Source organism: Nicrophorus vespilloides, unplaced genomic scaffold (assembly GCF_001412225.1).
Source record: "Nicrophorus vespilloides isolate i.1.1-1 unplaced genomic scaffold, Nicve_v1.0, whole genome shotgun sequence".
Taxonomy (NCBI): Eukaryota; Metazoa; Arthropoda; class Insecta; order Coleoptera; family Silphidae; genus Nicrophorus; species Nicrophorus vespilloides.
The window spans coordinates 25,989-39,855 of NW_017099158.1; the positions used below are offsets into that span (position 1 = coordinate 25,989).

At 40.6% G+C, this 13,867-nt stretch overlaps 4 protein-coding genes across 11 annotated transcripts; 1 reads left to right on the forward strand and 3 right to left on the reverse strand.

The window, feature by feature from the left end:
* Window positions 1-1,204: 1,204 nt before the first annotated feature.
* On the reverse strand, window positions 1,205-5,922 carry LOC108564116 (chromatin-remodeling complex ATPase chain Iswi). Of its 4 annotated transcripts, none has more exons than XM_017923047.1 (5): window positions 5,769-5,922; window positions 4,959-5,161; window positions 3,262-4,894; window positions 2,961-3,197; window positions 1,205-2,895 (listed from the first exon to the last, which is right to left on the reverse strand). In XM_017923047.1, exons 1-5 carry the CDS (start codon window positions 5,817-5,819, stop codon window positions 1,984-1,986), a joined length of 3,036 nt encoding a protein of 1,011 aa, XP_017778536.1. In that variant the 5' UTR covers window positions 5,820-5,922; the 3' UTR covers window positions 1,205-1,983. The 4 variants fall into 4 exon arrangements, with proteins under 4 accessions (XP_017778536.1, XP_017778534.1, XP_017778535.1 ...); XM_017923045.1 differs by having other exon boundaries at window positions 1,205-2,901; XM_017923046.1 differs by having other exon boundaries at window positions 4,959-5,164.
* Window positions 5,923-6,030: 108 nt separating this feature from the next.
* LOC108564125 (caltractin-like) lies at window positions 6,031-7,017 on the forward strand. Its single transcript, XM_017923062.1, has 2 exons — window positions 6,031-6,275; window positions 6,353-7,017. Exons 1-2 carry the CDS (start codon window positions 6,264-6,266, stop codon window positions 6,875-6,877), a joined length of 537 nt encoding a protein of 178 aa, XP_017778551.1. The 5' UTR covers window positions 6,031-6,263; the 3' UTR covers window positions 6,878-7,017.
* On the reverse strand, window positions 7,010-8,457 carry LOC108564124 (ribose-5-phosphate isomerase). The gene has a single exon (XM_017923061.1). It carries the CDS (start codon window positions 7,830-7,832, stop codon window positions 7,044-7,046), a length of 789 nt encoding a protein of 262 aa, XP_017778550.1. The 5' UTR covers window positions 7,833-8,457; the 3' UTR covers window positions 7,010-7,043.
* A 93-nt stretch (window positions 8,458-8,550) lies between these two features.
* On the reverse strand, window positions 8,551-12,887 carry LOC108564118 (SH3 domain-containing RING finger protein 3-like). 5 transcript variants are annotated; one of them, XM_017923054.1, is made up of 8 exons: window positions 12,151-12,887; window positions 11,971-12,085; window positions 11,469-11,704; window positions 11,089-11,409; window positions 10,553-11,006; window positions 10,076-10,245; window positions 9,730-9,858; window positions 8,551-9,411 (listed from the first exon to the last, which is right to left on the reverse strand). In XM_017923054.1, the coding sequence occupies exons 1-8, from the start codon at window positions 12,591-12,593 to the stop codon at window positions 9,120-9,122; spliced, it is 2,160 nt and encodes a 719-aa protein (XP_017778543.1). In that variant the 5' UTR covers window positions 12,594-12,887; the 3' UTR covers window positions 8,551-9,119. The 5 variants fall into 5 exon arrangements, with proteins under 5 accessions (XP_017778543.1, XP_017778542.1, XP_017778540.1 ...); XM_017923053.1 differs by having other exon boundaries at window positions 10,076-10,248; XM_017923051.1 differs by having other exon boundaries at window positions 10,349-11,006.
* Window positions 12,888-13,867: the final 980 nt, after the last annotated feature.

A 13,867-nucleotide genomic window follows, 5' to 3' on the forward strand; every position in this document is an offset into this window, starting at 1 on the left:
TCGAGTGATCTGATAATCGGATTCCATTGTAAGTCCAAGTGGTTCGTGAAAATTGATGAGAAAAATTTGCGATTATAATGATGATGTTGATGATGATAGTAACGCGAAAGGTTTAAAAAAAATGTACGGGTTGTACGCGCGATTACATTGTTACGAAACCACAACGAATTTCGTGAAATCCCCCCTGATAAAGCGAGTATCGAAACATCATCTGTGAACGAAACGGATTGGAAATATTTATAAAATATTACAAAAAAAAAAAAAGAATTTTTAGGAAAGTGTATATAAATAAGTGTGCGCGCTCTCTCGGAATTCTACGTAATAATAATAACAACAATAAGTAAAAACGAATAGAAAAGATTAATCAACTTATCGACGTACTTCACTTACAACAAAAGGAAATCTTATCGAAAAATCAAAAATAAAGATAAATATTTCACATTGCCATAGTTACGTCAAAGATTTGTCGTTTATATTTTACAGTTGTCACGGTTACTATTACGCGGCTTGCTTCTTTTTTTTTGTTCGTTTGCGTATGTAAATATTATCTTCCCAAATGTTTTTCTACTATTCTCTTTCTTTTATTTTTGTTGTTTCTTTCTTCTAGGGGATTCGTTGCATAATTTTATCACAGTCTATCGTCTCGTCTGCGATTAATTAACCTTCTAGCTAAAATTAACTGCGCTACAATATTTACAGTGGCTTTACTCGTGTCGTGGTCCAAATCTAATGGATTTAAGTTTTCGTTTATTATGTAACCTCTCAGATCAGACATTTCTTAATCGCAATTTTATCTCTGACTCGACTACCTATTACGCGCTATTACATAATCAAGACAATCTCTTGGAATTCGTTAAGAATTTGTGTATATTTAAATTTTGCTATGAATATTTAATGTGATTAAAGATAAACCTTATTTTTAAATATGATTTGTAAAAATTGCTTTAATCACCCTGTATATTTTTCATTTAATTTTACATGCAAGTGTAGGCAACTCAAATTACTTTTAAATTACTGTTATTAAATGAATAATTGGAAAGGGCGGCTCATATGACAATGGTAACAGGTTCAAACCTTACCAATAATAAAATGCACTGTGCAACTAGCAACGAAAGTGGCAAAAAGTAGGCCGTATAGATAAAAAAGAAATGAATATTTGTATAGTAATTAGGTAAATAATTAATGATACTACATATGTGTTTCGTTGTTACATGTATAATTTATATTTTACGCTTACAGTCGCGGTCTTTTATTTATTTTGAGGATGAGTGCTTAGGGGAAAGGTTGCGAGATTTTTACATGAATACATGCTAATTTTAATCATACAATTTACATCCAAACATCGATATATAGAATACGGTTCTATACTACTAAATACAATATTATAGTTATAGATTATTTTTTTCGTGTTATTTTTGTTATTTAAATATTAGTTGCAGTTATAAGATTCCATACCAATACAGCACAAATAACTTAAAAGAACATCCATTCCATTTCATTCACTATGATTTCAAAGTCTCAATAATTTAACGAGCTTGCGAATAAGCATACTATTATTCTATGTGATTTATAATCGAGACACAATCCAAAAGAAAATGCGACATGCGATTTTCTTTGTAATACTGACTACTTTTATACAATAGCCACCATCATCATCCAGTGGCTTGAATCTACGTTCTAAGTGGACTAAATATAAAAATAAATGAATAAAGGTGAACCGGCGATGATCGTCCATCGCTTTAATCATTGTATCCATATTACAAAGTACGAACTAAAAGAACGGAATCTAAAGATATTAATAATAAATGTATATAAGAAATGGGTGTACTACACAAGGATAATTTGTTAAATAAATTACATAACACAGTATTGTTTGTTTGTTTGTTTTCACTCGTTCTGTTTTGCTTTGATGTATTCATTCTTCGAGACGAAAAGGAAAAGGTTCTTACAGCAGTCTTTCTCGCACGGAGGCGGAGCCGAATCTCATTTTTTCTTTTTCTTCTTCTCTGGCCCACCGGTACCGCCCATCGAGTCCTGCTTGCGTTTCTGGCCAGTCTTCGGACCGCCCTGCATCGACGCGTTCTGCGCCTTCGGATTCTTTTTCTTCTTCTCGGCCCGTTCCTTCTCCTCTAGCTCCTGGTTCTCGCGCTCGATCAGCGTGATGAGGGTGTTGCAACGCCGTTGCAGCTCCATCGCCGTTCGCGACTTCAAGAACCAATCGAATCTGAACTGGGGTGAGTTCCTGACGGCAGCCCTGAGCTCCTCGTAAACGTTCTCCCTATCGAAGCCCAGCTTGTGCAGCATGCACACCAAGAACCTGTCCTCGTCCTCCATGTAGTTCTTGCCCTTGTTGGTGCCGTACGCTATCCTCAGCTGGTGAAATGGAGCCCTATACCTGGCCATCTTGGCTTCAAGTGCTCTCTTGATGCTTGCGCGTCTTTGAATCTTTGTTTCACCGCGCTCGATCTGAGCCATAATCCTGTCTATGTCTGTTAACTCGTGGCAACGTTCCCAGAAAACCACCGAGTACTCCATAACTTCTTCGGGCGTCTTTCCTTCCACATCTTTGGCAATATTCTCGATATCGTCTCTGCCGAACTTCTCGTTTGCCTTGATGAACTGGTTGAAATCGCGTTTCGACCAGTTGGTGAAACCCTGCGTCAACAAACTCTCCTTTTCCACGGCTTCCTCCTCTGTCAATGCATCTGATTCATCGATCTTTCTCTGCTCCTCTTTCTGGTGCTTATTGGCTTCGGAACCAAACTCCATATTTTTGGGCACCTTGTAGCCCAGTGTCTTTCTGTAGAAGTAGATCTCCTGGTCCAGCAGCTCGAAGAGTCGTGGTGGGAAAAATTGGAAATCTTGCACAATCGGCTGTTTCGGGGGTCTGGGCGCCTGATTCAGAATACACAAAACCGACAATAATTGTAAGGCTCAAAAATAATAGTGGTAATACTAACCTTCGGCGCTTTCGGCTCAGAAACACGCAACGCCTCCCTGAAGTAGGCGTCCACAGCGTAGTTGGCTTTCCTCTCGCGCTTCGGGGGTTCGATCCAGTTACTAAGACTTAAGGTCTTTTGCTTCTCCCTGTAATCCTCTCCCTCAAACTGATACACGGATTCTGTAGGCGCGTCCACCGTGAAATTTCTCAATGACGATTCACCCATAGATTCCATCTTCTGGTTCAATTCTTGAGTCTAAAATATAAGATTTATTATTTATTGTTTTTCAATTATATATTGTATATCGAATAAACAATACCTTCAATTCTCCACGTTCGAGAATTGTGTCGATGTCTTCGTCGGTGATCTCAGAATCCTTCGATGCGAACACGTGGTTCGCTCCGTGTCTGATCATATTGATCATTTCGTCTTTGTTAAGTTGGGCAGTTTTAGCGTCCACCAGTCGTCCCTGCTGAATTACCAGCTTGTCCAGGCGCAACTTTACTTCGGCCCGTTCGACAATCTTCTCCTCAACCGTGTTCTCCGTAATGAACCTGAAGACACGCACTTGCTTCTTTTGTCCAATCCTGTGAGCTCTGTCCATGGCCTGCAAATCCATCTGGGGATTCCAATCGGAATCGTAGATGATGACCACATCGGCGGTGGCCAAATTGATACCCAAACCACCGGCCCTTGTCGACAGCATGAACAGAAACTTTTTACTGTTGTCGTCGTTATACTCGTTGATCTGTCGCTGCCTGTCCTCGTGAGGTGTGTTACCATCCAATCGGCAATACTGATAACCCTTCCAGTGGCTGTAATCCTCCAGGATGTCCAACATTCTGGTCATCTGAGAGAAGATCAAAACACGCGAGCCTTGCTCCTGCAACTTGGGCAGCAATTTGTCGAGTATCACCATTTTGCCGGAGTTGTAGACAAGATGCTCGTCGGTGGTGTAAGGTGGTCCAGGCTCTGCGCCATCGAACAGATAAGGGTGGTTACTGCACTTCCTCAGCTGCATCAAAATATTTTGCAAGCGCATTTTCTCAACCTTTCCAGCGCCATTCACGATATCGATATCCTTCATCAGGACTTTAGTGTACCATTCGCGTTGCATTTTGCTCAATCCAACATAGACTTTCACTTCCTTCTTAGGTTTCAATCGTTTCTCGACTTCGGACTTTAGACGACGAAGCAGGAAAGGCTTGAGCACAGCATGCAGACGCTCCACCAGAGAGTTATCCCCGAAGCACTGGTTAGTGTTAAACCAGGCGTCGAAGTCGTCGGACGAATTGAAGACATCGGGTAGCAGGAAATTCAACAAAGCCCAAAGTTCGTGAAGATTATTCTGGAGCGGAGTACCGGTCAACAATAGACGATTCGTTGTTTTGAACTCGCGCAAGATCTCGGACAACTTGGACTTTTCATTTTTAATCCTGTGGGCTTCGTCGATGACCATGTAACGCCAATTGAACTTCTTGAAAACGGACTTTTCTTTTATGCACATCTCGTACGATGTGACGCATACGTCCCACTCGCCGGGCATCAAAACCTCGCGGATGAACGTCGACCTAGCTTCTTGATCTCCGATCAAGCAGACCGCCCTCAAACTGGGACACCACTTCTTGAATTCTGCCATCCAATTGGCAAGCGTAGATTTCGGGACGATCACAATATGCGGATTCGGTATATTCTTGTAATGCTTCATGTAACCAAGTAGCGATATGGTTTGCAGAGTTTTACCCAGACCCATCTCGTCGGCCAAGATTCCGTTAATCCCGTTGTCGTAGAGAGACACCATCCAGTTGAGACCTCTAATCTGGTAGTCTCGCATCTCGCCGTGCTTGATGTAATGTGGCGACACATCAAACCTGGTGCTTTGTTTCGTCTTGGCATTGGTCTCGGCGAGCAGCTCCTCATCTTCTTCTTGTTCGGTCTTTCGGTGTCTATGACTGCAAAACATCAAATATTATTTAATATTATGAAGGATTTGCGATCTAAAAAGGCAATACTTACTCGACTGTATCTTCGGATCCACCACCTTTTTTGCTTTTCTTGCCTTTGGGAGTTGTTTTCGAGTTTTGGCTAGACATGAAATGCGAAAAGATTTCCGTTTGCTTAAGCAAGAAATCGAATCGTTTCCCTCTGTCCGTTTCCAGTTTCGTCTCGAAATCTTCTCCCTTTCCTCTCGACGACGAAGTATCAGAGGACGATCCATTCTGCTTAACAAAACAAAACAATAGACAAAATAAATCAATAATGTACAATAAGCATAACTCAACATAATTAGTATTAATAGTTAACAAATATTTATATACAACATAAAGATGTTATAATAATTATAGCCTCCATGCAAAACAAATGACAAATTAGGTTGACAACCATTCTAGAAGCTATTAGAAAAAATAAAACAATTAATTTATACTATTTGAAATTTCAATATCAGCAACAAGATTTAATTGATATTTTCTTCTGATTTTCCTTAAATTCCAATCATAGGTCAAAGTGAAATGTCAGATGATGGTTGTACAGAAGTAACACATTATAAACCTGGTAGAGACCAATAAGAGGCTGTATTGGAACAAGAAGAATAAAGATTGTTGTTGTTGGTTGTTACCTAGACGAGCTGTTGTTCGTCTGATGAGGAAACACAAACAAATCAGAGCATTTCTAGGTTAGAGCGAGAATAGTTTGGGGAACGTTAGAGGTGTTGGTCAACGAACTAAGCGTGAAGCGGATCCGGCATCTCTGGCCGTTACCATGAGTGTAATGTTTCTCACGACTTCTCGTACACTAATTGCAGTATGATGAAAGGTAAATACTTACCGAATTCTCGCCGGGCTCGGCGACCTCCATGGTCTCCTCGGGTTTCGACATATCTTCGCACAACAAACACCCCAACTACACGTGAAATTTGTTTGTTTTCTGCTGATAATTAAAGCTCAACGCATACCAGATGGCGGTCGGCGGGAAACTGAAGAAACAATCATCTGAAAGCCACAACGAATTAAAGGAGCAACTTGAGGATACGAAATTCCCCTAGTTTCAAATATGGAATCTGGCGATTCTTTTGAATTGGTTAACACAGGTAATGGTAATGGGTGCAATGGGAGAGATCTTGACTTCGTTGTGATTTGATGATTGGCTTTTGATGTAAGTTGTAGGATGAATTCTGCAATTTTCGATTGATGATCATCAGGTGGTAACGACAGGTGATCTGGTGTTAACTGGTGTTAACTGCTGTGATGGTGGCTGCACTTTGTTTATGTTTATTCGAATTGGATTGTTATTGATTTACCCCTTCAAACAGCAAGTGCGAGTATGGATCCAGTAGTGAGTGGAGTTTTTTTGTTTTTGTTAAAAAAATAATTTAATGGGGAGACGTTAACAGAAAATTGTCCTGTCCGTAGGTGAAGGCCCAATCGTCGTCGTCCCTGAAGGGTGGGCCGTCAAAGGTGAGGAAGGGAGCTCTGGGGCCCAAGTTTGAATTGACTGAAGAACAGAAGACCGACATCAGAGAGGCCTTCCACCTGTTTGACACCGAGGGTGTGGGTAAGATAGATGTGAAAGAGCTGAAGGTGGCTATACGGGCGCTGGGGTTTGAGCCCAAGAAAGAGGAGATTAAGAAGATGATCTCTGAGATTGACCACGAAGGCTCTGGCAAGTTGTCCTTTGATAACTTCCTCACACTGATGTCCATGAAGATGGCTGAGAAGGATTCCAAAGAGGAGATCATGAAGGCGTTCAGGCTATTCGACGAAGACGAGACAGGTCGCATCACCTTCGACAATCTGAAGCGCGTCGCCACCGAGCTCGGAGAAAACCTCACCGATGAGGAGCTGCAGGAGATGATCGAAGAAGCGGACAGGGATGGGGACGGGGAGGTGACCCAAGAGGATTTCCTGCGGATCATGAAAAAGACTAGCCTATATTAGAGAACACCATGTTCGTATACCTCATCGCCAATTTTCTCTACGCGATCTTCCTGTGTTTCTTTATTTATTTTATACTATTCTTTTTCAAGTTCCTCGCCTACTGCTGGTGCGGGAAATAACGCGAAGTAGAAAGAAAAAAAATACATTTATTTATTACAAATTACAATCAAACTTGCTCCTTGACAGATCCATCTGCAAGGCCAAAATACACCTTCTTTGCCATCCCTACAAACAGCCCTGTCTCAACCACACCTGGAATCAAGGTTATACTCTTGTTAATCTCAGCCCAATCATAGTCCTGCTTGTAGTTCTTCCAATCCAAGATGAAGTTGCCATTATCAGTGACAACAGGTCCAGCCTTGGCAATAGCCATCCTCAGACCAAGCTCTCCACCAAATTGCCTCTCAATTTGATGTTTGATTGGAGCATAGGCCATGGGCACCACCTCAATGGGAATGCCCTTCTTGTACTGGTCGCCCAGCTGCCTCGAGTTCTTCGTATAATCGGCGATGATTATCATTTTATTGGCGCAGCTCGCCACGATCTTCTCCTGCAGCAGGCACCCGCCTCCACCTTTGATTAAAGTCATGTTTTTGTCGACCTCGTCGGCTCCGTCGATGCAAACATCGATTGCCGGGCAGATCTCCAAATCGCTCAAGTTCAATTTATGCTTGACGATTAACTGCCTGGCTTGGAAGGACGTGGGAATGCATTGCAATTTCAGGTTCTCGTTCTTTGTACGTTCAGCAATGCGATCTACGGCGTAAACCACCGTGGAACCGCTTCCCACGCCGATCACCATTCCATCCTTGATGTACTCATCGACCGCCTTGTACGCGGCGATCCTTTTGGCATCTTCCAAAGACATATCACAAATTGCGCTTCTTAACCGGGAGAAGTTTATACTCGACACGCGCGGCTTTACTATTAAATTTGAGGTTACACGATGGAACATATTAACAAACAATTTAGCGCATGGCTATTTCTTAAGACGCTGATAAATTTGTTATGTGTATTTTTCAACATGATCAAAAACATGTACAAATATCAGTTAGATTTCATCATTGAACGTTATCATTAAAAAAAAACAGCATTTTGTAATCAAAAGTTTTCAATAATTGAAGAACTTTTAGAACGTGTTTCGAATTTGTCGCATAAACATTTCTTATTGCGCGTAAATAGTTAAGTCATCATATTGTTGAACGATGCAACGAACCGATTAAGGAAACGACGGGCATTTGTATTAATACACAATTTATTATCGAATTTCAAGTTAATATATAAACAGGATTATTATTCGCTCGCGCATTTCGTATAAAAAACTATGTTCGTCTACGTGTCCGTTTCTTTTACACTCAGTCCAATTAATTCACAGTAATCAATACAATTGGTTAAATAAATAAATATATAAATATGAGCCGTTCGTGAAGAAAAGCCAATAAACATAAATCCAAACAGTTGCAAATCTATCTCACTTTTTTTTTCATACATTTCCATAAGCCACAAGACAATCAAATATAGCCCAAAACAGAAACAACCATAGCAAATTAACGGATAGTATTAAAATTTATAACTGAAGAGAATCAGTTCAATGCGAAATAATTTAAAGTTTGGAAAATTATCGTTCACTTGACGGACTTTTTGTTTTACATTGACAAATTTGTTATTCTGCGTGTAAAGTTCGCGTTTATTTAAGAGATTTCCTCGACAGTAATGCTCATATAAAAACGCACTCATTTAATTATTGTAATTAAATTCCATCACCACGAAAATATATTAAAGGTAACAATAGATAGTAGGAAAGTAGTGTTAATAGTTAGTGCATAAATAATGTATCGATATTATATAATAATATAGTTACGAAGCGCATTCCTGAACACATTACATCATATGTTGTTTTATATATATATTAATTAGGATAAATATAAGTTAGAGAAAGTGTATGTCATGTCATATACGCTCATTATAAATTAGTTCGGTTTTACGAATTTCATTTTTTTGTTTGTTTGTTAATTTCAGCTCTTTTTGTGCTGTTGAAGCAAAATCATTAACAAAAATTGATTAATGAAAAAACTAAAAATAATAATAAAGATAAAATCATAACCGCTACCTCGTCTCGGATCTTATACTCTCTACATCAGGCACACAGTTTCCACACGTCCTAAACAAATGAACAACTAAACGAAATCAGACGATAGTAAAAGACTCCTTGCTTGTTTTCGAAGAGCCTCTTCGGTGTTCGTTAATAGCTCTCGACGAAGCTTGCAGGAAACAATCCGGTCCTGCCGGTCCTCTGCTGCGTTCCCTTGTACCAACCGTCGTCGCGCTTTTTATGCACGTAGATGATGTCGTTCACCTGCAACTCCAGTTCGTACTCGCTGTTGGGAGGATACGGAGCTATGCACCGGAAGCGTTCGCGCACCGTCTGCGTGCCCGTTTTAGCCTTGTTTCCGGCGTCCAGAGAGTGCGACTTCCGGTGATGGTGGACGTTCGGGCTGGACGTGGCCGAATTGCTAGATGGCTGCGGCTCACTTCTACAAAAACAAACAAAACAAACAATCTTTAACATTGACAGGCTATTCAATAAGAATAGCTTTAATACTGCGATTGAATAATTCGTAAATGATGATAAGTAAATATTTCGAAGAGCGTAAAACTTATCATACCTTTTTTAAACACATTTATATCGAGTAAAAATAAATATTTAAACGTTGCCAATATTTGCGTATTTCTAACATTAGATTGTTAGTAAAAAAATATCCACGCATTAATGTACCTAGTAGTGAAATTCGAATAAATTAAGCCGAAGTGTGTGAGTGTAGATTGTTAGTAAAGATGGGGGGAAAACAGACCTGGGACTGTGCGCTAGGATGCTAGCTCTTTCTTTATGCTTAAGCCGCTGCGAAGTGCTTTGGAACATTCGATGAGTTTGCTCGATCATGGGCTGAACTTGCAGCAGTTGACTTGGACATGAGCCAGACCTGAACAGACGAATACAACATATAGGGGAGATGGATCGGGGTTGCAATTGTGTCCCATGATTCAAATGCACAAATATCGAAATAAATTATTTTAAATGATGAACTTTTCAATAAAAATAGCTTCAACAGTGCGATTAGAATCATGAGATCTTGTATAATGTTTAAAAACACTGGGATAAAAAGCAAACATGCAAACACATGGATCGACAATAGTTACCGAACGTGCACAGGTTGTAAGGTGGAAGTGGACGAAACAGCGGCGTCCTCGAAAACAGGATTATCCATGGAATATGAAGGTGGGGGCGGCGATTTGGATCGCTTGAAGCTCGCCAGCCGTTTCATCATACCGACGGTGCTGCTGCTGCTCTTCTCCTTCCGCTCCTTGGGCTGCTGAAAATCAACACTTGCAGACATAACGAGAACAACACAACGAGCAATGCAACAGAAAACAAGTTGAATGAAGCGTGGCAGAAACAAAACGAAAACACACCTTTTCTGAAGCTTTGGAGTAGGTGAGAGTTAGATTGACCGTGGACATGAGAGCGGCGCTGCTGGAACGTCCCAGCGGCGCGGCCGTGTTATCCTGCTGTCCGTGCCAGCTGGAGGATATAGCGTTAGGGCTCGTCGAGCGCGGTGGCAACTCCGGCGGTAGATTCGAATTGCGCGATCCACCCTTGCTGCGCGTATAACTTACTGCGGATTTCGAATCGGATGAGTTCTGGGTCTGTGGGCTGCGTGGGGCCGACGCCGGTGTTACGTAGTTTCCGGGGAATACTCCGCTTTTCTGGGTCCGGTTCGAGGTACCCTTGAACCATCCATCCTGACACTTCTCAGTCACCGTGTAGATGCCGCCCTTGCGCAGCTCCAGCTCGTCCGCCTTCTGCGGCTTGTACGGATAGAGAGCGATGTATGCGGCTGGAAGTTGTATAGTATCCACTAGATTTCGGCGATGTCGTTCTGATACTGGCGAAGCGGATTCCGCTCCTTCGGTGCAGAGGATCTCTGCGGAATGGCGATACGTGCTACTCGGCTGCTGCGGCACCGTAAGTGAGGTGAAACTGTGTCGTTTCTCTCTGCTCTGGTGTGGCGACAAATGGGCTGGTGGTGGTTGCCGTTGAGGAGTCGACACCATACCTTGATCATGTTTTCTACAGAAATAACATTGCAATATTATAGCAAAAGAGATGTCTCAAGAAGGAAGTGTACAATGAAAGATGTAGATAGACTTACTGTGCTCTGTTGACAGCGGCTGCTCTGGTCGGCGGAGAGGCCGGAGATGACGGAGCTGTGCTGGAGCTGGAAGACGTGTTGCTCGAAGAGGTGTTCGGAGTTGTAGTCGTCGAACTAGTTCCGGAACTCACCGTGGAGCTCGAATCGGAGGTAGGTAGACCCGCAGCAGCAGCTGGAGGATTTCCTGCAACGTGTTTGGGAGTGTTCGGTTGCGCCAGATGGACGCTGCCCATCGTCCTCGAATGATCTGTGGGAATCAGAGGAGCGCTATCTTCGGTGGTCGGTGTCGGAGGAGCTACCCTCGATGGTCCTGGTTGAGCGCTGCAAAGGAGTTTCGGTTAATAATCGGTCCATCAGAATAACACCAAAATAACATTTACTTGGTGGACAACTTCATCAAAGACCTAGCCAGGTTGTTCAGCTCGACAAAAGCCAACGGGAAGATACCTATGCGCCCATCCAACTTCCCCTCAGCCCAGTTCTCGTCCACTCTTCTTATGACGGTGATGATGTCGCCCTTGTTGAACACCAGACAACCTTCCTCTTCATCATTGGTCATGCGGAAATCGTATAGAGCTTTGCACTGTGGTATATTACTTGGCACCGGAGTTATGATCTACAAATAATTTCATTCAATTGAAATAAAATATTAAAATTGAATTTGTATTTAGAAATAAATTCAAATCAAGGTTGATAAATAGTGATATCAATTGACAATTTAATATATAATAATGTATTATAATTAAAACCAAAAGAATTTAACAACATCATTATTTATGGGTCTATGAATTTCAATATCAAATTGTTTTGTCCTGATATACACAGTTATCATATGGACAATTAATGAATTATTTATAGACATGGAATGAGTCATGCAATTACCTGCACAAAATTGATGGGAAATACTCCTTTCTTGCCACCGCACTCACCCTCATACCAATATGAGTCAACACGTTTCCTCAGCATGATAATCTCATCCCTCTTGAAGTTCAAATCACTGAAATAAAATAAATTTTCTCTATGAATATACAGCCAGTGACAGAGTACATTAGCAAACTATACCCAGGTTCTTTTGAAATGAAATTATACAATGCCTTGGCGTAGGCCTGGTGTGGGGCTAGAGGTGTCAACTGTTTATTACTCTTATGGCGATGGTTAAAAGTGCTGTGATGGTGATGATGGTGCTGCTGCTGCTGTTGCATAGGAGCCATCGGAACTGCATTTGGAACAGCATTATGGGCATTGTTCCTATGCACTTTCTTGGGTGCTGCATTTCGCATACCCTCCAGTAGCCGCATTAGCAGTACATTGGGTGGGAGTTCATCCACTTTAATAGGCACAAGTATCCTGCACTCTGGGCACCTCAGTTCTTTATGGCTCTCCACAATCTCATTCAGGCACTTCTTGCAAAAGGTGTGCTGACATGGTAGCACCTTGCTCGAGGTGTCCAGTCTCTCCAAACACACTGAACACTCGAGCAGATCATTCAGAGTTCCCTCATCCATACTTGTTGGACACAGGAGCACAATAGTCAGGTGCAATTATCGAATGTCCTTTATCCCTTTTTCGATAACACTTATCATATCCAGATAAGAAGGCCCATGACGATAGCACTGATAATGCCGATTAAAGCAAGGCTTCCTCTTCAATTCCTCACGTACACTTGTGTAAATATATACCAATTTATGATAGAGCACTTCCGGTATTTGATCACTGTTCCATTGGGCGCGGTGACGATGTTTCAGCGACGTCCATTTCTCCTCCTCCTCGGCGCCATTAAATCCCATTGGTAGAAGTGAGCGCGAATAGTTTTACCATTCCAGAATGCTTCGATTTAGATACATTTAGAATCGCTAAGTTTATCAACCTGCACGTGTTATTGACTCCTAGAATTTATATTAAAAAAAAAATAAGAAAAAAGATCAAGATTTACAAAACTGATCCCCCAAATATTTGTATACATGTAAACACTTGATTAGATACACATTTTTCAGATACTCGTAACAATTTTTGCATATAATTTTCAGAATACTATGCTTATGCAACCAAATCTACTTAAAATCTTTTAAATATTACCAAATTTGAATGAAAACTGGTGATAAATTGTTAAAGAATTTATGCACAATTTACAGGTGCCTAATGAGTTAAGCTGAATATAAAATTATTTGTTCATGTTTATGCTATAACATTTTAGTTAATTCAAATATTAATTCTATGTATTAAAAAATCATTAATATACAGCTAATATGATTTACGATTTCCGTTGAATCGTTAATAAATAATTACTAAAATTTCAAAACAAACTCTAAACATTACTACTAAAGTTCATAGTGATTAGAGTTTGCTGTATTTTAATGTTTGACTATGATCATTTAAAGTTCATTAAAATCTTGTTAAATGCTTGGACAACAACAATAGTCATATCTATATATTAAATAATTAATATCGGAAAGCAAATTTATTAATTAGAACCTACATTTACCAACTATAGTACATGAACATTTCTTGGCTATTCTCAAGTATTGTTATGACTACCTGTATTTCAAACAGGCAAACATTTCTATATAATCCGTGTACCTGGCAGCTCGAAAAATTAGGATCCAATGAACATATTGACTGCACATTTTACATAAAACGGGATTTTAATACAAAGAAATTTTATTCTAATGTGGATTTGAACCTTATTTAATAAACAATTATCATTATTTTCACGAACGATTTGGAGTGATTTGGTAGACTATTTGGTTGCCTATATAAATGAGAAACATAATCTTCCAAA